At 40.7% G+C, this 23,981-nt stretch overlaps 2 protein-coding genes across 4 annotated transcripts; one reads left to right on the forward strand and one right to left on the reverse strand.

Moving 5' to 3' along the window:
- Window positions 1-6,356: 6,356 nt before the first annotated feature.
- On the forward strand, window positions 6,357-9,131 carry LOC104598656 (protein IQ-DOMAIN 19-like). Of its 2 annotated transcripts, none has more exons than XM_010260828.3 (4): window positions 6,357-7,105; window positions 7,331-7,567; window positions 7,815-8,501; window positions 8,667-9,131. In XM_010260828.3, the coding sequence occupies exons 1-4, from the start codon at window positions 6,644-6,646 to the stop codon at window positions 8,709-8,711; spliced, it is 1,431 nt and encodes a 476-aa protein (XP_010259130.1). In that variant the 5' UTR covers window positions 6,357-6,643; the 3' UTR covers window positions 8,712-9,131. The 2 variants fall into 2 exon arrangements, with proteins under 2 accessions (XP_010259130.1, XP_010259131.1); XM_010260829.3 differs by having other exon boundaries at window positions 6,358-7,105; window positions 7,331-7,558.
- LOC104598657 (2-oxoglutarate (2OG) and Fe(II)-dependent oxygenase superfamily protein) lies at window positions 8,560-22,237 on the reverse strand. Of its 2 annotated transcripts, none has more exons than XM_010260830.3 (2): window positions 21,798-22,237; window positions 8,560-10,266 (listed from the first exon to the last, which is right to left on the reverse strand). In XM_010260830.3, exons 1-2 carry the CDS (start codon window positions 22,149-22,151, stop codon window positions 9,127-9,129), a joined length of 1,494 nt encoding a protein of 497 aa, XP_010259132.2. In that variant the 5' UTR covers window positions 22,152-22,237; the 3' UTR covers window positions 8,560-9,126. The 2 variants fall into 2 exon arrangements, with proteins under 2 accessions (XP_010259132.2, XP_088746654.1); XM_088890528.1 differs by lacking the exon at window positions 8,560-10,266 and adding an exon at window positions 10,273-20,466 and having other exon boundaries at window positions 21,798-21,937.
- Between the last annotated feature and the right edge of the window lie 1,744 nt (window positions 22,238-23,981).

Genomic DNA, 23,981 nt, shown 5'->3' on the forward strand with positions numbered 1-23,981 from the left:
CAGGAATTAACTAAAAAATCATAATTATAACAAATTAATTATTTCATAATAATAATAATAATTTAATATTACCGATTTCAAAATCAATACACACATAATAAGAATATATTATTAGTAAATAATAGTAATAATAATTTACTTATTATTATTATTGATTTCATAATTATTAATCTATATTACTCAACAAAGACATGGAATAAAAAAATATTCAAATTGCTACTAAATAAATGAACTAAAAATCTATGAGTGTTCTAATTGACTTGAATTTGACACATCAACATGCCCAAAATTATAATTTCAACCTACATTTTCTATTTCTATCTCCCAATTCCCATAATTCAAACATACCATTATGTTATGTACATGTTTCCCTACCTTTTTCCTAAAGATAAATTCTCCGTGTAATATGGGGGAGCTTAGATTTAAAATCCGTAACCATGATCAACCAAAAGAAGCATTGCCACCTAACTTGGACGTGACTTCCACACTTAGGATAGTCCCGTTATTTTCCTTTCTTTCATGTTTTCTATGTTGGATGGGCTTTGGAGTCCTGATTAAATTATCAGTTGATTGTAGCCATACATGATGATTTGATTGTAGTCATATATTTTTCATCTTACTTTAGAGGGTGGATGCATCTGCAAATGTTGTTTGGCATGAATTGTTTTTCTTAACAGTTCTTTGAATGGTTTTCTTCCTTCTTTGCCTCTTTGAATGGATATCATTTAAATGCTTTTTATCCACTCATATGTCCCTAAATATTAAGCAGTATTGGTGATATTGTTGTAAACATCCATTTAATTTTACTATTTTATAAATAGATTAATGATTTCAAAGTTATTGATACTGTTTTAAGTGTGGGTTGCTCAACAGGACATTGATTTTTTATTGTTAAATAGTAAATTTCAAATTAAATGATACTTTAGTTGCCCTTACTTAGTATGGGCTATGGGATCATTATCTAGATAAAACATGAGAAGTCTCTTAAATCAAATAAATAGGCGGCCCTAAATGTGTATTATAAATAATTAAAAAATGAAATAATTCAAATTAAATGTCTTTTAATTGGACTGTAATTTTGATACAGTTATATCTGACTGTATAATAAAAAGATTCCTTTGCCCTTAAATATTTTATAAATTTTCAAAATACATTGAAAAGGTCAAATATTTAAAATTTGGTTAATTTTGAAGTATTTTATGTTTTCACATAATGTGCCAAAGCAAAGAGGGTAGTTATTGTATATGAATTAAAAGAAGATACAAAAAATAGAGGGCAAAGGGCAAAGGTACTAAGTAAACATGAATTACAGCCTTAGAATATCAGATATGGTATTAGTTGTTGCTCGGTTAGGTAACGAGGATAAAAATGGAAGAACACTTAGAGATCTCAATGTTCCTGAGGTCACTAGATTGGTCAAAGGCCCTAGAGTTCTTATCTGGGGGTAGAGTTTTAGGCCATGTTTGGTTCATTGCTCTGGGCTTCATTCTCTTAATTCTTGCTCTTTTTAGGTAAGGATTGGCAAGAATGAATAACATTAGAGTGTTTGGTTATAAAATTCTTGCCAATGGCCACGTTCTTTTTAGAATGAAAAATCAGCCCCATATCACAAAAATTGACTAGCCTGCAGCATGAAAAACAATCATGCCCCATCTTGCTCATTTCATTCTTTGAGGAAACTCTACCTAGAAAACTGTTGTCATAGATGTTTACTTTTGTAAAAACACTTTACAAAAGTACTTTTATGAAAATACTTATATAAAAATACTTTTATGAAAGCACTTTTATAAAACTACTTTTACATGAAAGAACTTTTATGGAAGTACTTTTACAAAAACACTTTTATGAAGGAACTCTTATAAAAGCACTTTTACGGAAGTAAGTTTATGAAAACAATTTTATGGAAGTACTTTTACGAAAGTACTTTTATAAAAGCACTTTTTGAAAGTACTTTTATGGAAGTACTTTTATAAAAGCACTTTTACGAAAGTACTTTTATGGAAGTACTTTTATGAAAGTACTTTTATGGAAGTACTTTACGAAAGTATTTTTATGGAAGTACTTTTATGAAAGCACTTTTATAAAATAACATTTACAAAAGTACTTTTACAAAAACACTTTTACGGAAGTACTTTTATAAAAGCATGTTTAAGAAAGTACTTTTATAAAAGCACTTTTATGAAAGCACTTTTACGAAAACACTTATAAAAACACTTTTACGAAAGTACTTTTATAAAAAGAATTTTTATGAAAGTACTTTTATTACAAAGCATCTGTGCCAATTGGTAAACATTGACTATTGGAGACCTAGGCTGGCGGTTTGTGAATATTGGCACTTTTTTTTTGAAGAATGAAAATGAGTAACATAGGACACTTGTTAGTCTGAAAAGAATTCATTTTTAGAAAAAAAGTGTTTGGTTCATAGCAATATTTTCTCATTCTGCATATTTTTACCCAGTCTTTTCCATTTTAGAATTTCATCTTGGGTAAGAATGAGAAAGAATGAGAATTGAACTAAACATGGCCTTAGGCGCGAAGGAGAGAGAGTGAGAGAAGTGGGGCATACCTTGAGGAGGTGTGCCCTTTTATAGAGAAGGAATAGACTTGTTTATGGGCCGGGTCGGGCTGGGCTTTTACTCTTCATAAACAGGATTTTATTAGACCTGAGCCCGAGCTCGACCTGACCAACGGGCCTACAACTCGGGCCCGAGCGAGCCTGGCCCTAATAAAAAGCTCGAAGCCCGACCTAACAGAAAGATGACAAAGAGAAAGGACTCACCGCCGATGACTATGTTCACCGGTGCTAAGTTCGCGACTGAGAGAGAGAGAGAGAGAGAGAGAGAAAGAGAGAGAGGACTCATTGCCGATCCGCTAGAGTTCACTGGTTGCACCGATGAGTGTTTGCCGGTTCTGTCTGCCTGAGAGTGTGAGGTTGCGCCGGTGAGTGTTCAACTACTAAGAGGAGAGAATTGAGGTTCGGCTAGAAAGAGATGAATGAGAAGAGAGGGCTTAGGATATTTAGGGTTTTTGGTTTAACCTAAAAGTTGGGTTGGGTTTTTTAACAAATCCTAAGCGTGGCTCGTAAAATAGTCGGGCTTTGGATTTTAGGCCCGAGGTCAACCCTGCGGGCTCAAATTTGTGTTCAAGCCCGTCCAAGGGCCGAGCCGACCCATCTGGCTTCCCAACCGATGAACAGGTCTAAGGAGGAACCACCAGTTGCAAGGGTGATGACTCCTCCTTGGATCGGTTCTGGTCCTTCGCTCGTAATGGCCACGTTAACCCTAAAAAATATAAAAACCTCCCCTTTGGTTTTTGACGATCATAAAAAACCTCCCCTGTAGTATTGAGAAAACCTACAGTTACCTCCCTTTTGTTATTATCCTGGACGGAAAACATTGGCCAAATGAAAGATACCCTAATAAATTGTAAGAGTAATTTTGTATCCTTCAAGTCTCCATTACTAGGACAAAGATGAAAGGAAGGTAACCGCAGGGTTTTTGTGAAAGAGGCCTTTGTTAAAGTGAAATCTCAAGAAAGGTTATTATGATTGTGAGACACTTTAAGGGAGTTTTTTATATTTTACCCTAATCCTTATCCTCTTTACTCGACCGTTACTTGGGTTGCTATATCGTCATCAGCCCACTATTAATACGTGGCCGTTACTCAGCTGGTACGTTGTGGTCGATACCCCAATGAATTTCCCATTTTGCCCTCCAATGTGGACCACATGGCATCTTCTAATTAACCTGTATTATCTGGCTGTATCAGTAACCCTTCTTTTACAAGTTGTTTTAACCACTCAGGTGGAAAATGCAAACCTCCACCAAATACAAGAAGTAAGTTTAACGTTTCTCCTTGGTGGGTTGATTTCGGGGCTAGTTGAGGTAGGATCGAACCCGTGAGGTCATGACACCTTTGTATACTGAAATAAATGATACATCACTATTCATTACATCTCAAGAAAAAGACTCAAGGGAGGAGACAAATTGTAATATGTTGATGACAAAAGGGAGTTATTTCCACCATTAATTTGTTTTGTTTCCACGCTAACATTTTTGACAGTTCTGAATGCAAATTCCACCAACTTCTGAACCAATAAATTCATCAATTTTTGCTCCTCCTAAGCAATTTATCATCAAGTCTCTCTCTCTCTCCACCATGAACGATGATGGGTTTGACTGTTGGGGACAGTTGAGAATGTTCTTTGGGCATGACAGTTACTTAATTACAGTGTAGGGTAAAAGAGTAATTGTCATCAATATTCTTTTGACCATGAATTGAATGGATTAACGTGGCATACCCAAGAACGTTCTCAACAGCCCAACAGCCAAAATTTTCTCATTTAGTGCAGCCATTAAGAATCAAACGGGGAAGAGATTTTGTATGAGACCGATCATGTATGCTGTTAATTACTACCGATAGAAATCTAAGTGCAGTGAACATGAATGAACAAATGGGAGGTGCCCACAGAAGATTATTCTATATATTTTGAGAGAATAGTGGCCAAAAACCAGTTGGGTTTTGGCATTATATGGTAAAGCCACTGTTATTATCATTTAATACAGAAATCAGAAATATCTTGATGCGGGTCCCTCTCTTTTTTAGAAACTGATCAAGAGAAAATGGAAAGGCCGATGCTACAAGAGAACCCAAATGAGTTAAATGAAAAATCCAAGCATTTGGCGCATTGACTCATGCATACAGTGAGAAAGAATGAAGCCCAGAGAAGCTAAGGCAGAAGAAATAAGAAAATACCCTCCAGCAGATCATTTTCCGGATTGCAAGAAATCACAAAAGCTAATAAAGAACAATGCTAGATGAGCAAGAGTGACGTGATAGTTGGTGGTGTTAGTTAATGCCTAATGGGTTCGACTTGTATCTTAATTGCATAGATAGATATCTAATTTTATAATGAACCCCTTTAGTTGGCAATCACGTGGTTTGATTAAATGCTTCCTCCCCGGAGCAAAACTTAGGGGCTTCTGCTTCACTTTATTACCAAAGTCGTTTCCTTGTGTTGTTGGGAGTGGAGCAAGGTTAAAAGTATCGTTACGTATCGGTTTATATCAGTTGATATATATAGTTCTGGGACTTTTTCGATATATTCTTACAGTAGGTATATCGGGGTCTGACCGGTTCAGGGGATGAAAGGGTTCTAGACTGATTCTCCTGAACCAGTTTTAAAATAAAATAAAAATAAATAAATAAAAAAAAGAGTATCAAAACGCCCGATACGCCTCTACCGGTGTATCGGACATATCGATAATTTAAACCTTGAAGTGGAGTGGGTTCCAAACTTCCAAATTCCCACCATCCCCGGCTAGTCTAGTGTAGATCCATGGGTCTCATCCAATCCGGTATTTTTGATTAATGGGCTGCTTAGCATGTTCAGCCCGAGTGGAATTCAATTGGAACTGGTGCTTAGACTTGAGAGAGGAATTGATTCCAAGTTCCAACCGAATTCAATAAAGAGACCCTTTCTTGGATCATCCACTGTAAAACCCTTTCTTTTCTCATTGTAAAAAACAAAGCTTCCAAAGTGGGGAACCAGGAGGAAAGTCGTCCAGATTGTAACAGATCATGAGGTGGGTCCAGCACCTGCACACGTCCATACAAAGTCCTCTTTAAAGATTTGGTTTTTGGTACACACAACAGATGTACCTACTCCCTGAAATTTCAATATCTCGCAGAATTCTTCCCCATTCCAGCATTTGCTTCAACGGTTGGTGTTTGCATGGAAGCCACTGGGCAGTGGGCTCCCCCTATCCCGAGCCAAAGCCCAGCCTAGAAAAAGAAGGAATTGAATTTTGCATTAATTAAAGCTGTCTCCATACCTACCGCCCAGCACAACAGTCTGTTACAAGCTACAACCAAGCCGAGCGTGTAGAGTGTAGACTGTAGTGTTTCTATTTTCAGGGGAATTTAAGCCAGCACTCGGTAGAAGTAGGACCCATAACCATAACCCTTCCAATTCTCATTCTCAAGTGTAGAGAGAGAGAGAGAGAGACTTCATGGAGGGTCTTAGAATCGAGGTTCCTTGGGATGGAGGTGGATTGGCTTAAAAGGCGAAACCAATAGTACGAGGAGCACGTGCGCATTCCTAACTACCAAGTCTTTAGTCTTAGGCCTGAATGCATCACCACAATGCCCAATTGGAGTCAGGAGTATTTTACTTGTTACATGACCCTTTATCACATGGTTTCTGATTCCTTCTAAACTCCACTAGCTGACATGGCATGTTTTAATTTACCAAAACTGCCCCTCATTTCCTGATCCTTGAGGGGATAAATTCGGTACTTCACAAAAGTTCCCAAAGAAGGCACGGTGGGGTGTCTGTTCCATCCAATATTTAACAGCGTGTCAAGTCGAAGTGGATTAACAGCCCAAGGGGGAGACGAGGAATTTTCCACTCCGTTTCTTCATTTTTTTCTTCTGCAGGATCGTACAATAAACAAAACAACCAACCAGATCATCCCACGGAATGAGAACAAAGAAGAGAGTTCAGTGGTCAAAACAGTTAAGCCTTTCGTAACAATTTCATCAGAAACCAAAGCAGGAAGCAGAGAGAGAGAGAGAGAGATCTATTATATCTTCTTCTGTTTGGTGTTTCTGTTGTCATGGCTACCTAGAAGCTTTGACAGAAATGGGGAAGACCAGCAAATGGATTAGAAGCTTCTTGACAGGGAAGAAAGACAAGGAGAAACAAAGGGAAAAGGGGAAAGGGAAAGTTAATACCAAGCAACTTTCATCGCTTCCCACTGAAAACCCAACAACACCAATTACAGTTCCACCTACAACTCCAAAAGAGAAACGCAGATGGAGTTTCCGAAGATCAACAGCCTCAGCTGCGGCCCCCAAGGATTTGAATTTCATGGAACCAGTTGCTGCCAGTGCACCAGCGATACAGGCCATCTTAGAATCTGAGATTGAGCAAAAGAAGCATGCAATGGCTGTGGCAGCTGCCACGGCTGCTGCTGCCGATGCAGCAGTGGCAGCTGCACAGGCTGCTGCTGCTGTGATCCGTCTCACTGCTGCTACCACAAGGCCCAATGCCGTTGAAGAGGCTGCCGCCATCAAGATTCAAGCTGTATTCCGCTCCTACCTGGTATGAATCCTAATGTCATCATCTAAAGCTCCATCCTAAAATCATTTTCTCCTGTTATGCTTATTGGGACCCCTATTTTTGGTTTTTATAGATTACATGGATATGTGTGGCCATGTGGGTACTGGATACCTTAACATAGATCAAAATTAGGCCAAAAGAGAAATAGAATAGCAAAGATTGCAGAGGAAAATGTAGACTGAATTTTTCATGGTGGTGATATTACAGGCAAGGAAAGCATTGTCTGCATTGAAAGGACTAGTGAAGTTGCAGGCCTTGGTAAGGGGTCATCTGGTGAGGAAACAGGCAACTGCTACTCTGCGGTGCATGGAGGCACTGGTGACAGCTCAGGCCAGAGCCAGAGCTCAGAGGATCAGGTTAGCTGAGGAAGCGCAGACCACCATTCAAAGACAATCAATTCACAGAAAATCCTTACAGGACCACCGGTTTAGACAGGTAAACAATGTACGTGCCTTCTCCCTCCTGCATTTCAAATCTATGATATCATAACAAATTCAATTGCCTTGCAAGTTGCATCCATGAATCAAAATCATAAAATATAAGCCATATATCTTCTCAAAATTTTGTAATGTTAAAACATTTATTTAATTTTCTAAGAACCTCTCTACCCAGAAGATGTTTTATATTCTAGGAAACATTGGTAATTCAAGTTCAATCTCTGATCTGAAATCTGATCTTTTTATGTATGTAGGAGATTGATAGAGGGGTGGAAGATACCATTAAGATTGTGGAGATGGACCTTGGTGAATCAAGAAGCTCAAAGAGCAGGAATATCTACTCAACCCCCCCACAAACTGAACGGTTCGAACAAAGGCTTTCCATGTATTATGCTGGGCATCGTGTAAACTCGAAGCAAGAATACCAGTTCCAGATGTCACCTGCTCCATCAGCTTTGACCGATATGAGCCCAAGAGCTTGTAGTGGCCATTTTGATGATTATTCCTTCCTCACAACACAGAGCAGCCCCCAATGCTACACTGCTGTTACCAAACCAGACTCAAAAATGGGCTCCTTTGCTTTTTCCCGGTCCGAGTATGCTGATTCAGTTTCCAATGACTATCCATTCTTTCCACATTACATGGCAAACACAAAATCTTCCAGGGCAAAAGTCCGTTCACAGAGTGCACCTAAACAACGACCTGATTCATTCGAGAGACAACCAAGCAGACGAAGGGCATCAATTGAAGGAAGGAATATCCCAAGGAGCACCAGGATGCAGCGTTCATCTTCTCATCTGGGTTCCAATATTAATGGACACCAATACCCATGGCCGATCAAACTTGACAGGTCCACCATGTCCCTCAAGGATAGTGAGTGTGGGTCGACCAGTACAGTTCTGACAAATACCAACTACCACAGATCCCTTGTAACATATGAGGTGAATACCAGTTGATCCAATATTAGAATCATGGAATGGTTTATAAATTTACAGCACATTTTCCAGACAATGGTTTTAAGCCACCCCCAATTTAGCTTAGTTACTTAACCAGCTACCTTCATAAAAATCTAATTGTATGCTTTTCATTACCTTCCATCACTGCAGGCGCATGGGAATAAGCACCGACAGTTCATCAATCTCCAAAGTTAGGACTGGGATTTGTCACCATCAAAGAAGAAGGAACAACACAGAGCAGGACAAATCAAAGACAATCCACTAATGGAGTTTCTATTGTAGGAGATGCTAAATATACTGATTGTATTTAATTTTATGATATGATGTCTTTGCAGGGGATTCCTTATATCAGAAGCCTCTCTCTAACATTCAATTTCTGCCTTGAGTGTTTCTACATCTTTTCTTGCCTCAAGCATTCTAATGAGAAAGAATGAGGTAGCTGGATTGCAGCAAACTAATTTGTAAAGGCAATACCGAAATCAGATTTTTTTTTTATCAACTGTAATCTGTTGCAAGAAATATTGTGAGGGATGTGATACTTTTCTAGGAACTTTAACCATGCGTTGATGTATCAGAAATTATGTACCATTATTTCCATATAAGCTATCTTCTATCTATTGGACTGTAGACCACTTCCACCATAGTACTGCTTGGTAGTTTCACGGGAGAATTCTGCAAATGTCATCCCATCCTTAAAGCGTGATGACAGTGGTGGAACTATTTTTTGAATCTCCTGAATTAGTTGATGTTCTTCCTGCTTGGCAAGGTGAATCTTCTCATCATAAGACCCAGAACAGTTGCTATGTACAGTCACATTTTCCCTTGAAAAGCCTGAGAAAGTTTTGCTCCAAGATGGTTGCATGAAAACCACAAAAGTTTCTCTACTAATATTTTCTTGCTGAATTGGTCTGCATACAGAGTGCAGGGCTGAACGAAGCTTTCCTTTTGATAAAATATCAGCTGACTCCCCCACCTGAATAATAATATTTTCAGGAGATGATCTCACCACAAGGAGGCTATTCTTGTTGGGATCAAATATTTGCAAGTATGTGTGTCCATCAGGAGGCAGACATTCTTGTTGAGTTTCCACACAAACCCCATCTTTTGCTTCTGTTGTTGGTGGATGCCATGCTGAGATAAACATCGGAGCCGTCAGAACAGTGAAAATACCATAGTCATAGTGCCACTGTTGCCATAAGTCGGAAAGAGAAGTTCTGCATGATTGATCTTGATCAACATTTCTTTCTGATTTTGAGAATTCCACTGAATTTTTCTTATTTCTGCCACAGGATCCTGAATCTATTGACCCACAAGGAGACTGAAACTGACATTTAGCTGATAACTTGGTAGATCTTTTTCTTCCAGCTTCCTTTAACAGAAAATTGTCTAGAGTGGAATGATAATGTATAAGGCGTCCCTTTGCACTACAAGATTCCAATAAACTTTCTTCTAGCTCTTGGCTCCCAATGGCCTTATCACAAACTCGTGCCAAGTGAAACCCTAATTCCATCATGCAGAATCCTAGCTCCTTAAAAATGCTTCCAAGATTCTTGAATTCATTATCCTCAAATATTGACTTACCCCCAATTGGATTCTCTTCTTCAGAGAAATGACTTTCTTGATTTGTATAGTTTTTCTCACTTAAAGTATGTTCTGAAGTTGGATCTCCCACATATCTCAGTTGCAATGCAAAAGATGAGACTGTTCTATTGAGATTCTTCAGAGGAACATCACTTCCCAAGTTGTGGTCCTGGAATTTTACCAAACAAATTTTGAGAGTTAAGAGCAGTATTTAGATGGCATGGGAGGCATTCCTTGACATGAAGCCCTAACAGAATGCCAGGAGGTGTACATACAGGCATGAATACAAATACCTTGTACAAGGCATATGCATCTACTGAATCTTCTATGCAAGAAATACATGCCAGTTTGCCAAATATGTTTCACCCTTTTTGAATAGCTTTATTTAAAAAAGCAAAATAAAAGGATGGGTTCATGCTTAATTATTAATTTTAAATTTGAATATGATGGATTTATTAGTAACAATTGCAAATATAGTTTTTCTAGGCTTTCCTATTTCTCTATACTTTTTAGGAGAACTTCCCTATTTTCTATTTATTTTATTTTTACTGTTTATTAATGGAAAAAAATGTATTCATGAGGCTTATGCCTCTTGCATTCTGGTTTATGGCTCATGTCTCAAGATAGTGAAGCACCTCACATCATGCCTCCATGTTTTAAAACTTTGACTAAGAGCAAGGCAATGCTGCTTAGCAAATAAATCCAAATAAAACAAAGCATGCATATATGATTATATTCTAGACAAGCTTCTTGTAAGTGTATCAAGTGATATAGAGTTTAACTAAAGAGAATTCCAAATTCAGACTGCATAATTTGGTGATTCCACAAAATGAAGTTTCTAGATCTCAATATCCATTCAGTAATAAACTCAAACAACCCTAAAACCATTTTTTTACATGTTGAAAAAAGCCAGAATAATAAATCCATAATAAGACAATATGGAAAATGCAAATTAGAGAAAGAACAAATAAACAAGCACCAATGGCTATGGGCAACATGGAAAAACACTTTGCATGGCAAACTGAGAACAAAATATTGGGCAGATAAAAGATGTTTAATCAATGTTTTCAATTCATCATTGACCCAATCCAGTTGGCCCAGTCAACCCATTACCCAGCCAAGATTCTGGGTCCATTTAACCCCTTATCCACTTGATTCCTAAAAACAATTGACCAAGTCAACAACTTGGTGACCTGGCCAGCAAAATAATTGAAATTTTGACCCAGTCAGCAGGTTACCGGGTTGTTGACACTAAACTTTTCTAAACCATAAAATATCATTTATTTTTGAGAAACATCCATCCAAATGCTAAAAACCTAATATTCAATGCTTTAACCTAACATGCATCTAAGTCCTTTACCTTTTTTCTCCATTTTTAGCTATTTCTACCATTAATAACAATAAGTATTATTTTTTACACTTATTTTATTTAATATGATGAATATATGATACTATGAATAAACAGGTTGATCCGTTTGAGCCCGACAGATGAACCACTAACCCACCACCTGGAGGGAAAGCAGCAGTTCTGTTTCCAGGTCAATCTAAAACACTGGTTATAAATTATGTCCAATCTGACATTGCTTCTTCAATATGTAACAAAGACACACCATTCTCTTAAAGTAGCCATATTTGCCACTGTCATGTTTATGTCAAAAACATGCAAATAATTCTAAAGTAGCACAGTATTTCTGGATTTCCAGAAACCAAACAACAAAGGTGCTGAATGGTTTTTCCAAATGTTGATTTCTTTTTGCATATCTTCAAGAAAAAACAAATTCATGTAAATCAATATTTCATTACAAACAAAATGGTTGTAAGGCCAGAAATATTGTATAGAATAGAGCTCTGGGAAGTCAGAAAAAACAACATATTCCAAAAAAAAAAAAGCGTGGCAGAAATGCAAATGTTGAGATGGAAGAGAGAAAAAACTATAAAGAATAATGTCAAAACGGAAGCCATTATAAGGAACCTAGGAGTAGCTCCAACAGGTGATAAAATGAGAAAAAGTAGTCTAAGATGGTTTGATCACATGCAGAGAAGACCATCAATAGCATAAAACTAACCAATATGTTACAAGTTGAAGGAGAGCTTGAAGCAGGCCAAAAAAGACATGGGTTAAAGTAGTAAGGAATTAATCAAGCACTCATAACTTAACAATGTATATGGCACTGAACAGAATGGAATGGCAAAACAGGATTCATGTAGCCAACCTTATATGGTTGGGACAAGGCTTAGAAGTGGCTGTGGAGGTGGCCTTTGGAGCGGGATAGACTCCGGCACGAAGTAGTGAAGAGTATTCATGGATGTTCAAAGAGTGGTTGGGATGCTGGTGCATCAAGGAGGGCAAATCTAGCCACACCATGGAAAGCAATTCACAAAATTCTTCCGCAATTCCTCAGCTGCGTCAGGTATGATGCTTGTTCTGTTAATTCTATTCGGTTTTGGGAGGACATTGGGGTTGGAGATCTCCCTCTAAAAGACCTTTTTTCTTCTTTGTACTCTGTTCTTGTATAAAAAAGAGGTGATCTCAAAATTCCTTCCATCGATTTTAAATTTGCCAGCATTGTCTTGGGATTTTGGTTTCTGTAGAGGGTTAAGGGATGAGGAAATTGAGTGTTTGTCTACTCTTCTATATCTCCTTGATAAGGTTTGGCTAGATCCCTCGAAACCTGATAAAAGGATTTGGGCCATTCACCCCAATGGGTCTTTTTCTTGTGGCTCCTTTTTCAAGTTCCTCTGCCAAACTTCCTCTCAACAAAGTTTCCCTTCCAAAGAAGTTTGGTGTAGGCCGGTCCCCCCCAAGGTTTTGGCTTTGTGTAGTGTGGCATGGTAAAGTAAACACGATAGATAACCTACAAAAGAGAAGACCTGTCCTTTGTATTTCACCAAACTGGTGCATTCTTTGCAGATCTCATGGTGAGGATTGTAATCATCTATTTTTTTCTTGTAGTGTAACTGCAGAGCTCTGGGTTTGGCTTCTATCTTTGTTTGGGTATAGTTGGGATATGCCAACAGAAGTAAGCACAATCTTTAACCCTTCTTTTTTCTCTTGGCCCCATAAAAGAGGAAGGAAAATGTGGAGATGCTCACGAGCAGCATTGTTATGGACAGTATGGGAAGAAAGGAATGCCAGGATCTTCCAAGAAAAAGGAAGAAGCAGTCAAGCCTTAAAGGACTGCATTATGTCCAGGTCAATACATCGGTTAAAAACTCTAGAATTATTTAACCATTTCTCTTTTACTGATTGTTGGAAGGATTAGAAGTTGGTAGCAAGTTGTTCCTCCCACAAGGTAAAAGGGTATTGACTAGCTGGGTCCCCCCTCCTCTTGGTTCTTTCAAGCTGAATTTTGATGGGAGTAGCCAGGGTAGGGTCCCTCTAGGATGGGAGGTGTACCTAAGGAATGAGGCTGGAGAGGTTGTCTTACTCTACTCTAGCCCTTTAGGTGTTAGGAACTCTATCCAGGCAGAATTGTTAGCTGCAATACAAGGAATACTTCTTGCAAAAGAAGTGGGTGTGGGCAGCTTCTGATTGAAGGAGATTCTAAGACAATGGTGGACTGGTTAAATAATCCGGAGGATGTCACTTGGGGCTACAAAAACGAGCTAAAGAAATTCAAATGGCTGACAAGAAATATGTCTATAACAGTACAGTGGGTTGGGAGATCAGCTAATGCTTTTGCCGATGTCTTGGCAAAACAAGGGATAAATAGGGAAACATTGTTTTGGGCACAACTGTAACTCTTGTTTTAACATCAACATTCATGTATTCTCTGTTGTAGTTTGTGTATTTGCTGTTTGGAGAAGCTGCACCTCGCGCCTCTAAGGGGATTTTCTTGTATCTAATCATTATTTTAATGGAAATGATTTTATTTATCAAAAAAAAACATATCTTCCAAAAACCAGCCAATGTTAAAGTCCAGAAATATAGTAACTTTTTAGTCCATTAGCATAGAACACTTAAGCAAATGGAGTGTTTACCAGGAAATCATTGAGCAGGAAAACTAGAAAAGGATAGATCAAAAATGAGCTTATCCAACAGAACCTAGAAGTAGCTCCACGTAGGCTAAGGTCGTTTGATCACATGCAGAGAAGATCATCTACAGCACCATTAAGAAGTGATTTTTTACAAGTTGAAGGGGAAAGAAGAGCTAGGGACAAACCAAAAAGACATGGATTGAAGTAGTGAGAAATGATTTAAGAGCCCACATTGGCACAGTTTAACCATGGATAACCAAATAGAACAGAATGGCAGAACAAAATTCATATAGTTAGGAAAAAGAATACAAGAAGAATAGTTGTTTTACTTGACATAGAGAAACCTATATTACAGACCATCAACACAGAAAAGCTTACAATTGAAGCTTATATATATTTTTATAAGGGATTCATCAGAATACAAGGGATAAATCATAGAAACAAACACAGACATGCAAAGAAGTGGGAAGGTGAAGGAGGAAAGAGAGGTGACAAGGAAATTCCAACAGCTAGAAATTCCTATTTTTGGGTAGAGACAGTAGTTTAAATGCCAAGTGAATTATGTGATTGTCTTTTAGCTTGCCATTTCAAAGGTTGCAAATGTCTTTCAAAGTGCTGCTACAATGCATGTTCAACACATTGTCAGCTAGCATTCACTTACATGTTCACACACATATGAAGGAACATAATTACAATTAGTGTACATTTTAGGGGTTTGCAAAAATTGAGGTAGGACAGAAATTGTTCTAAGCTCTGATGGTCACCTAGAGCCTAAAATGTTGTATCAAAGGAGGGCTTTGGATCCAATTAAACATCTCATCTAGATAGATCCTAATCCCTACCAACTCAACTACCAGTAGCCCTGCCAAGAGTGTGGATGGGAGGAACTAGTTTTATTAGGTCTCTTCTTATCCATAGGCTTAGTAATGTTTGAATAGTTTTATTTCTTCACGTTCACACATAGAAATACATACATGTGTGCCTGTGTTGAGGGCCCGGGAATAGGATCTCGTCACGGGTCGGTCCACGGGGAAAACCTCCTGTTTTCCCTTGTTTCTTCCTGCTCGTGATGAACCTATCTTGGCGCCTTCGGTGATTTGTCCAAGAGATCACCAACTCTCCTAACTCACTCTTGACTGAATAATTTGATATCTCATTCAATAATGGGGTCTCCTTAAATAGGAGATTACAAGAGTCCTAATCAAGGGGAGTCTCCTTGCTGAATAGGGAGACTTCCAGTTCTATCTTGCAAAGGATAAGATAAGCTAATCCTAATCCGATAAGCTACTAACAAGATAAGCTAAGCTAATCCTAATTTGATAAGCTATTAACAAGATAAGATAAGAGATAAGAACAATAAGATAAGAACAAGCAAAATGAGCTAATCTAATCTAGATAAGGCTGTTGTTGTCGAACTGGGTAGGATGAGCATCACTGAATCCTTGCTGCTGCTGGCGGTGGGCCTGGGGCCTATTGCTGCCGGCGGCGATGGTACGTCTTCCCGAGGAAGGCGTCCATAACATTACTCCCCTCCTGGACTACGAGCTTGTCCTCAAGCTCGAAAGCTGGATATGTGGCTTGGAACTCTGCCAATGGGATCCATGTGGCTTCTGTTGGTGGTAGATCACACCATTCCACCAAGACTTCAAGGATTCCACGATTGAAACGAGAGAGGGTGACAGTTTTAGGCTGGGGGACCAGTTTGCCATCTTTCAAGGGTGGTAGGGAGGGAACTTGGTTCGGGGGAACACCCGTAAATGGTTTCAGCAAGGAGATGTGGAAGACATCATGAATTCGGCTAGTCTCTGGCAATTCCAGCTGGTAGGCCACACTGCCAATCCGTCGCAGAACCTTGTAGGGCCCATAGAACTTAGGGGCCAGCTTTGGGGCAGCCTTGTGGCGCAAGGAGTGCTGCCGGTAGGGCTGGAGCTTCAACCAAACAAATTGTCCTGGATCGAACGACAATTCCCGGTGGTGCTTATCATAGTGGAGCTTCATGCGGAGCTGGGCCTGCTGTAAGCGAATGCGGACGTCGGCGAGGAGGGCGTCGCGGTCCTGTAAGGAGTGATTGACTGCGTCCAAGCGAGTAGAACCGGGCTCGTAGGACATCAAGCGGGGAGGATCCCTGCCGTAAACGACGCGAAAGGGAGTCATGCCGAGGGAGGAATGGTAGGCTGTGTTGTAGCAGTACTCGGCCCAAGGAAGCCATTCCAACCACCGTCGAGGTTGATCGCCTATGAAACAGCGGAGATACATCTCGATAGTGCGGTTAACCACTTCCGTCTGACCGTCGGTTTGTGGCCGGTAAGCTGATGAGTAGGCTAGGGTGGTGCCGTGTAGTCGAAATAACTCTTTCCAGAAGGCACTAGTGAAGACCGGGTCTCTATCGCTGACGATGGATTCCGACAACCCATGTAAGCGAAAGATATGTGTAAAGAAGGCGAGGGCAACCGAAGTGGCACTGTACGGGTGTGATAGAGGAATGAAGTGTGCGTATTTAGAGAAGCGGTCGACTACCACAAAGAGAGCTGATTTGCCCCCTACCTTGGGAAGTCCCTCAATGAAGTCCATGGAGATGTCAGCCCAGATCTGCGATGGGATGGAAAGGGGCTGAAGGAGGCCTGTCGGGTGTAGGTTTTTCCATTTGTGTTGTTGGCATGTGGGGCAATTCTGGACAAAATCTCGAATAGAAATCTTCATACCTCGCCAATGGAAATCAGTCTGGACGCGGTGTAGTGTTTTTTGAATGCCCTCATGGGTGGAGTTATGGATGCTGGTGATGATGGTGGGAATCATCGGGCAGTCTGCTGGAAGATGGACTCGTCCCTTATACAGTACCAACCCGTCGTGAAGTGACCAATCGGGGTCGGTCGTGCCAATCTGGTTCTTCTGCAATAAGAGCGACCATTCCGGAGACTGTGGTGCTGCCTTCTTAATGTCGTCAAACAGAGAGGTCCGAGGTTGGGAAATGCTACATAGAACCATCGCGTCTTCTTCTCGCCTAGACAAGGCATCAGCTGCGCGATTAGAGGATCCCGCCTTATATTCCACCCGGAAGTCAAAGCCGAGCAGTTTGCTAACCCAATGCTGCTGAGGGGAAGTGGTGAGACGCTGCTCTAATAGGTATTTGTGGTTGTAATGATCAGTTTTGACGATGAACGACCGTCCCCACAAATACAGCCTCCAGTGCTGGATGGCTCGGGCAAGGCCGATTAGTTCGCGCTCATAGGCTGGAAGCTTCAAATGCCGGTCGGCCAATCTGCGGCTGAAGAAAGCGATCGGGTGCCCTTGCTGCTGTAGTACGGCCCCGATACCCACTCTGGAAGCATCGCACTCGACTGTAAATTCAAGGGTGAAATTAGGTAATTGCAAGACAGGGGTTGAAGACAGTGCATTTCGCAGTGACAAGAAAGCTTCATCAGCTGCGTCGTCCCACCGGAAGGAGTTTCTCTTCAACAGGTTGGTTAACGGGGCTGCCAACACTCCATAGTTCTGTACAAATTTGCAGTAGTAACCCGTTAAACCGAGGAATCCGCGTAAGGCCTTGGCGGATTGAGGTTTGGGCCATTCTGTTATAGCCTGAATCTTGGAACTATCAACTGTGACACCCTGCCCATGGATGATGTGGCCAAGGTAAAGAACCTGTCGTTCCCCGAAGGAGCACTTGGACCGTTTCAGGAATAAGCAGTGTTGGCATAGGAGTACGAAAACGGTCCTCAAATGGTGGACAAGCTCTACCCATGATTTGCTGTAAACGAGGATATCATCAAAGAAAACTAAAACAAATTTGCGCAGATAGAGCTGGAATACCTCGTTCATTAGTGCCTGAAATGTAGATGGTGCATTGGAGAGTCCGAATGGCATGACTAAAAATTCGAAGTGGCCATGGTGGGTGCGAAAAGCAGTCTTCTTCACGTCACCGGGAGCCATGCGAACTTGGAAATATCCGGACCTGAGGTCCAACTTAGAGAAATACTGAGCACCATGCAACTCGTCCAGCAGTTCGTCCACAATGGGAATAGGGAACTTATCTTTGATCGTCCGGTCACTGAGTTCTCTATAGTCAACACAGAACCTCCATGTTCCATCCTGCTTCACCACCAACAGAACCGGCGAAGAGAAGGGGGAGTGACTTTTGCGTATGATCCCTTGGTTCAGCATCGCTGTACATTGTTTTTCTATCTCATCCTTCTGCAAGTGAGGGTAGCGATAAGGCCTGACAACGACTGGTGCTGAACCCGCCACCAAAGGAATACGATGGTCGCAAGCTCGGGAAGGGGGAAGGCCCTTCGGTTCCTGGAACAGATCTAAAAACTCGGCGAGAAGTTTTTCCATGGCTGCTGGTTCTGTCTGGAGTGCATGAACCTGCGGTGTCTTTTCTTTAACCCTGCAACCGTGCCATGAAACTTGCTTGCCATTCAGGTGGAAGGTCATGGTGAGTGCACTGAAGTCCCACAAAATCGGGCCTAGGGTAATTAACCATTTGACCTCGAGAACAATATCGAACCCATCCAATGAGAGTACAAATAAATCAACAAGAATTAGTTCAGAATTGACCTGTACTGGGACGTCCTTACAAATCCCTGGACTGTGAACTTTTTCACCATTTGCGACGGCTACCTGTAGTCGCGACCAGAGTTCCATTGGTAGTTTTAACTGCAGAGCTGCATGTTCACTTATGAAGTTGTGTGTGCTCCCTGAATCGACGAGAATGCGCACCGGCTGACCTGCGATCTGTACCTGTAACTGCATGGTTTGAGAGGTTTTAATACCGGTGATCGCATGGAGAGAGATCTCTGGTTCGAATGTGACGGATTCCCCTTCCTCCTCCTCTTGCTCATCTATGAGAAGGCAAAAAAGCCTCTTGCATCTATGTCCTGCCGAATAGAGGTCATCACAGTTGAAACATTGACCTCTCGCTCAGCGCTCTGCCATTTCTGCCCTGGTCAAGCGCTTGATGGGAGGAGTAACCATGTTACCGCCTGTACTTGTCACTGCTCTAGAGGTGGTGGTCATGGGAGGCTTCATTTCCCGGCTGGTAGCAGAAGAGGGGGTCGTTGCTGCTGGTCTTGGGGGCACCCACGAGTTCGGTGGACGACCCACATTAAAAATTCCGCGGCTGAGCTGCAGCTTGCGCTCAAATGCGCGGGCTAAGTTCATGACTGTGACCAAATTTAGGGGATTCTGCATCTCGACATCCACTCGCAGGGGTTCTGCTAACCCTACTGTGAACATATCTACTTGCTGGTCTGGTCGCACGGAGGATGCCCTCGCGAGGAGGGTTTGGAACTGTCGTTGGTATTCAGCAACTGTTCCGGTCTGTTTAAGGTTAATTAGCTCGCCCAGTGGGTTGCTAGTCAATGGGGGTCCGAACCAAAGAAGGCAATAGGATTTAAACTGGGGCCAACTGAGCCCGGGTTCTTCTTGCTCTAACCGATAAAACCAAAGTTGTGCCTCTTCTGTTAAATGAAAGGCGGCTAGGCTTACCTTGTCCTGGTCATTTGTCCGTTGATTCCGGAAGAACTGCTCACAGCGATACAGCCAGCCTAGGGGGTCTCCGTTGCCGTTGTACGATGGGAACTCCAGCCTGCTGTACTTGGGGATGATGGCCGCTCCATGGTCGACGGACTGCTGTTCGCCGGAAGACTTCGGCAGATCTGGCTGGCGGTCGTTAGCTACTGTCCCTCCGTCAGAGTTCCTTTCCCTACTGGAAAGAAACATCTCCATTAGTCGTCGCAGTTCTCGCACTTCACCTTTGATCTCACGAACTTCGGAGTTGGTGCTCGAGGTCGTTGACCCTGGAAGGTAGCTGCTCCAGATCTCCCATGACGCCTTGCTCTGATACCAAGTTGTTGAGGGCCCAGGAATAGGATCTCGTCACGGGTTCCACGGGGAAAACCCCCTGTTTTTCCTTGTTTCTTCCTGCTCGTGATGAACCTATCTTGGCACCTTTGGTGATTTGTCCAAGAGATCACCAACTCTCCTAACTCACTCTTGACTAAATAATTTGATATCTCATTCAATAATGGGGTCTCCTTAAATAGGAGATTACAAGAGTCCTAATCAAGGGGAGTCTCCTTGCTGAATAGGGAGACTTCCAGTTCTATCTTGCTAAGGATAAGATAAGCTAATCCTAATCTGATAAGCTACTAACAAGATAAGATAAGTTAAGCTAATCCTAATCTGTTAAGCTATTAACAAGATAAGATGAGAGATAAGAACAATAAGATAAGAACAAGCAAAATGAGCTAATCTAATCTAGATAAGGCTGCTGTTGCCGAACTGGGTAGGATGAGCATCACTGAATCCTTGCTGCTACTGGCGGTGGGCCCGGGGCCTGTTGCTGCCGGCGGCGATGGTACGTCTTCCCGAGGAAGGCGTCCATAACAGCCTGTGTGTGAAAAACCTAATTTTAGGATTGATCAATCTGTATAAATGGAGCTTAGCATTATACAATCCTTCTCTGCAATTACTTTTATTTTACACCCATAACCAGCATCTCTAGAATTATCTTACAACCGAAATTGAGGGAGAAATTCATTGTAGTAACATTAGGTTCAAAATCATCCCAAAACTAGAAGTTAGAAAATCACATTTCAATTACAAGCCCATTACTTGGATGGCCAAAAAGTTCAGAGATCAATCTTCTTGTTATTATGGAAAGGGGAATGGCCATCAGTGTAGAACAAGGAAGCTAAGTCTATTCAAGGGCATGCTATGACTACTTTTTCAGGTTCTTCACTGCATTCTCAATATATGCATGGCGCATAAGACCACATAAACAGAAATAGCATAATGTTCTCATATTGAATTCTGAATTTCTGATTAGATGGGATTTTCAATTCAACCATAGGAGGATAAATGGCTTTCTTGCAATCCCCCTACTAGAATGGATATGGACTCAAATTTCATCAAAAAATGGTGGAAAACTTGGAATGTTGTGCAATGGGACCATCATGTTTGTGTCATATTTCCATTTATGAGCAGGTGCCATCATATCCTTATTTGTTTAGTGAAACCAAGGGAGCTTTTCAAGAGATTACAGAACCTTAATTAAGAGGCATTATATGATTGGGGATATAATTAATTAACAGAATGCATTTATAGAGATCCCCTTAAAGTATGTAGACTGTGTGTGCCCTAGATGTACATCCTGTACACTGTTTTAATATCACTATAATTTTACCTGTTGCTGATTAAAAGAAAAACAACTGTACCACATGGCCATTTAAGCCAGACCAAGCACTTACCATTGTAGCATTAATTAGTCTCAAAACTTGTGACCCCCGTGGTGTAGAACCTAATTAGCTAATGAGACATAATATGAAAATACACCATGAAAAATTGTTACGGTTCAAAATGCCCATACCGTAAAAGAGTATTGAAGAAAATATACAGTGGCACATGTCTCGCAAACAAAGGGAAGTCCCCCGCTTCCTCTAAGTTGCAGAAGATTCAAATCAATAAAAACCGCCAGTTTCATAATTCCTATTCTAAAAAGAACAACAATAATCCAAAAATTTTCCATCAATCTCACTTATATTCAAGTTTTTATGGAATGCTGAACCCATTATTATCTAGATACGAAGTAGCATTTCAAACAAGTGAGCACAAACCAATCTCGATACGTCGAGGAAATACCAAAAAGTAGAACTGAGTGACTAAGTGAGTAAATTAGAGGAAGGGTGTTTTTGTTTGTGTCAATGGTATCCCGGGGATTACCTTGAGAATCCGACGGCGATCATCGTTACTGAGTAACGCAAGCTTCCGAGCCAATGGGAGGAGAATCCGACGGAGCTCAGAGGCTTTCGGGACTCCACTTATCGTCAGAAAACCAGGCCCCGACGGTCCTAGGGTTTCCATAATAGCTCTGGAGATGGATTCTAGCCTTTCGAGCTCTGCTGATGAAAGGGAAGAAGAAGCCCTAGAAGATGAAGAAGACAACAGTTTAAGGTCTGAGAAACGGACTTCTAACGGATCCAGAATCTCTGCATCTACCACTTCCATCTCTCTCTCTCTCTCTGTATGCACAGTGTGTGTCTGCTGGAATAGGTTGTAGAGTTTGAAAAACTCCATACAAAAACAAATGATTTTCAGGCGGGTAGACGAGGTTGTCGTTTTGGGCCTATGTGCAAATATGGACCTATGTGCAAAGCTCGCAGAAAATCGGAAATGACATCTAAAGGGTCCCACTTAACAGCTTTTCGACAAGATCATTTGACTTTTTATCACTTTGCCAGTCAAATATTCTAATCCAATAGAGAAAAAAGGTTTGTCATGTGTCGTTTCAATGAACACTTTCAACATCAAAACAATGTGCCATTCAGGTTTAGAACTTTTTAAACACAGCCCACGCCCAACCCTAAGAATAAGGTTTAAGGCCTGAGCCCAGCCCGAATCCGAGGTCAAGCTCAAACTGTTTAAGCTAAGCTGGACCAGCCACATTGAAATTTGGGTTGTAATAAGGACAGGACAGGTTCGGGCGACCTAGGCCTAGGCCCATCCCGTAAAAAATTGTAAAGCCCAAACTTTTAGATACAGACCCAGCCCCAAGGATCGGAGATCTAAATCCAGCCTCTAGGCTCAAGTTGGGCCTGCCCAAGTTGCAGCCCTAGGTTTAGAGAAAGATTGAGTCACTCTGAAATAATCAGTGGTGAGGCCATTTGATAACAGCTGAAATGAATAAGCTTACTGCTTTATCTTTTATTTTTTTAGTAGATAAGTTTTTAAGGAGGTCGTAGGCTCCTGAATGGCTGAAGGTGAAGTCAGGTAGACTATTATATCCATGAACATTTTATTATCTACTTATTTTATCCACTAAAAAACAAGAAAAATAAGTCATTAACTTTAACTGTCATCAAACATCCTTAGTGCCTGTTTGGGAGGGCTGAAGCACAGTGGCTCCTGGTTGTCTATGTCGGTGATCAGCCCGTTGAAGGGCTGTCTTCTTCAGTCTCTTTGGATAATTTTTCACGACTTCTTAGGCCATTAAGTTTACCATCAACAAACATAGCTTATGTTATTTATGCAGCTGAACCAAAACTTATCTTATTCATCCGATTAAGTGAACCATCAATAAACATACCTTGTGTTATTTATGCAGCTGAACCAAAGTTTATCTTATTCATCCCTCCCAAACGGGCACTTTGAATATGCAAGTTTTGGCCAAACAGCTATTAATTTGGATTTCACATCTGCAGTGACATGTTTAACTGGAACAGTTCTAGGTCTGTGATTTTTCTTTCTGATTATTAATCAGTTCGAAACTGGGACCACTCTGTCACAACCCAGACCCAACCTGCCCAACAATCGAAAGTTAAAAACATCATAAATGTGCATTTGATTTGATAATTGGAGTTCAGATCACCTGCCAAATGGCAGTAGATGGTGGGCCTCAATTTTATAGTAAGATGTGTGGTGTCAGATCACGTTAGTAAAGTGTTGGAACGTATTTTGTTAACAGGAGATCCCAACTGTGATAATTGGCCTATCCATGTTTATGTTTATTGGGGTGGGGTTAACAAATGGCAGTAGATGTGAACCATGTGATATCTACTGTTGTAGGCTTCCACACTGCCAAATCAGAAATTCTATTCCAAGTACCAAACATCTTTATCATATAATGTTGATATTTGCCTTAGCTTCATGTTTAGGTTATGAAAGTAAAATTCAAAATATTTTAATGCTACCAGATAATGTTATTGTTTGCAGAATAGTAATTGTCTAAATATTTTAACTCTTTAATTTAAGGTCATGTTTGGTATTTGGAAAATAAGTCCAAAATAAGTGTTCATTTTAAAAATAATGGCTTATTTTTTAAGCCCAAAATTTCAGCATTTTCTAAGTGCTTATACAATAAGCACTTATTCAATTTTTTTTTCTTTCAAAATTATCCTTAGTTGAAAT

Source organism: Nelumbo nucifera, chromosome 6, assembly GCF_055504915.1.
Source record: "Nelumbo nucifera cultivar China Antique chromosome 6, China Antique-T2T, whole genome shotgun sequence".
Lineage (NCBI taxonomy): Eukaryota > Viridiplantae > Streptophyta > Magnoliopsida > Proteales > Nelumbonaceae > Nelumbo > Nelumbo nucifera.

Coding starts and splice junctions, on each gene's coding strand:
- LOC104598656 (XM_010260828.3), top strand. CDS start 6,644: ATGGGGAAGACCAGCAAATGGATTAGAAGCTTCTTGACAGGGAAGAAA. Junction 7,106..7,330: donor CTGTATTCCGCTCCTACCTG/GTATGAATCCTA, acceptor GTGATATTACAG/GCAAGGAAAGCATTGTCTGC. Junction 7,568..7,814: donor GGTTTAGACAGGTAAACAAT/GTACGTGCCTTC, acceptor TTATGTATGTAG/GAGATTGATAGAGGGGTGGA.
- LOC104598657 (XM_088890528.1), bottom strand. CDS start 18,827: ATGCAGTTACAGGTACAGATCGCAGGTCAGCCGGTGCGCATTCTCGTC.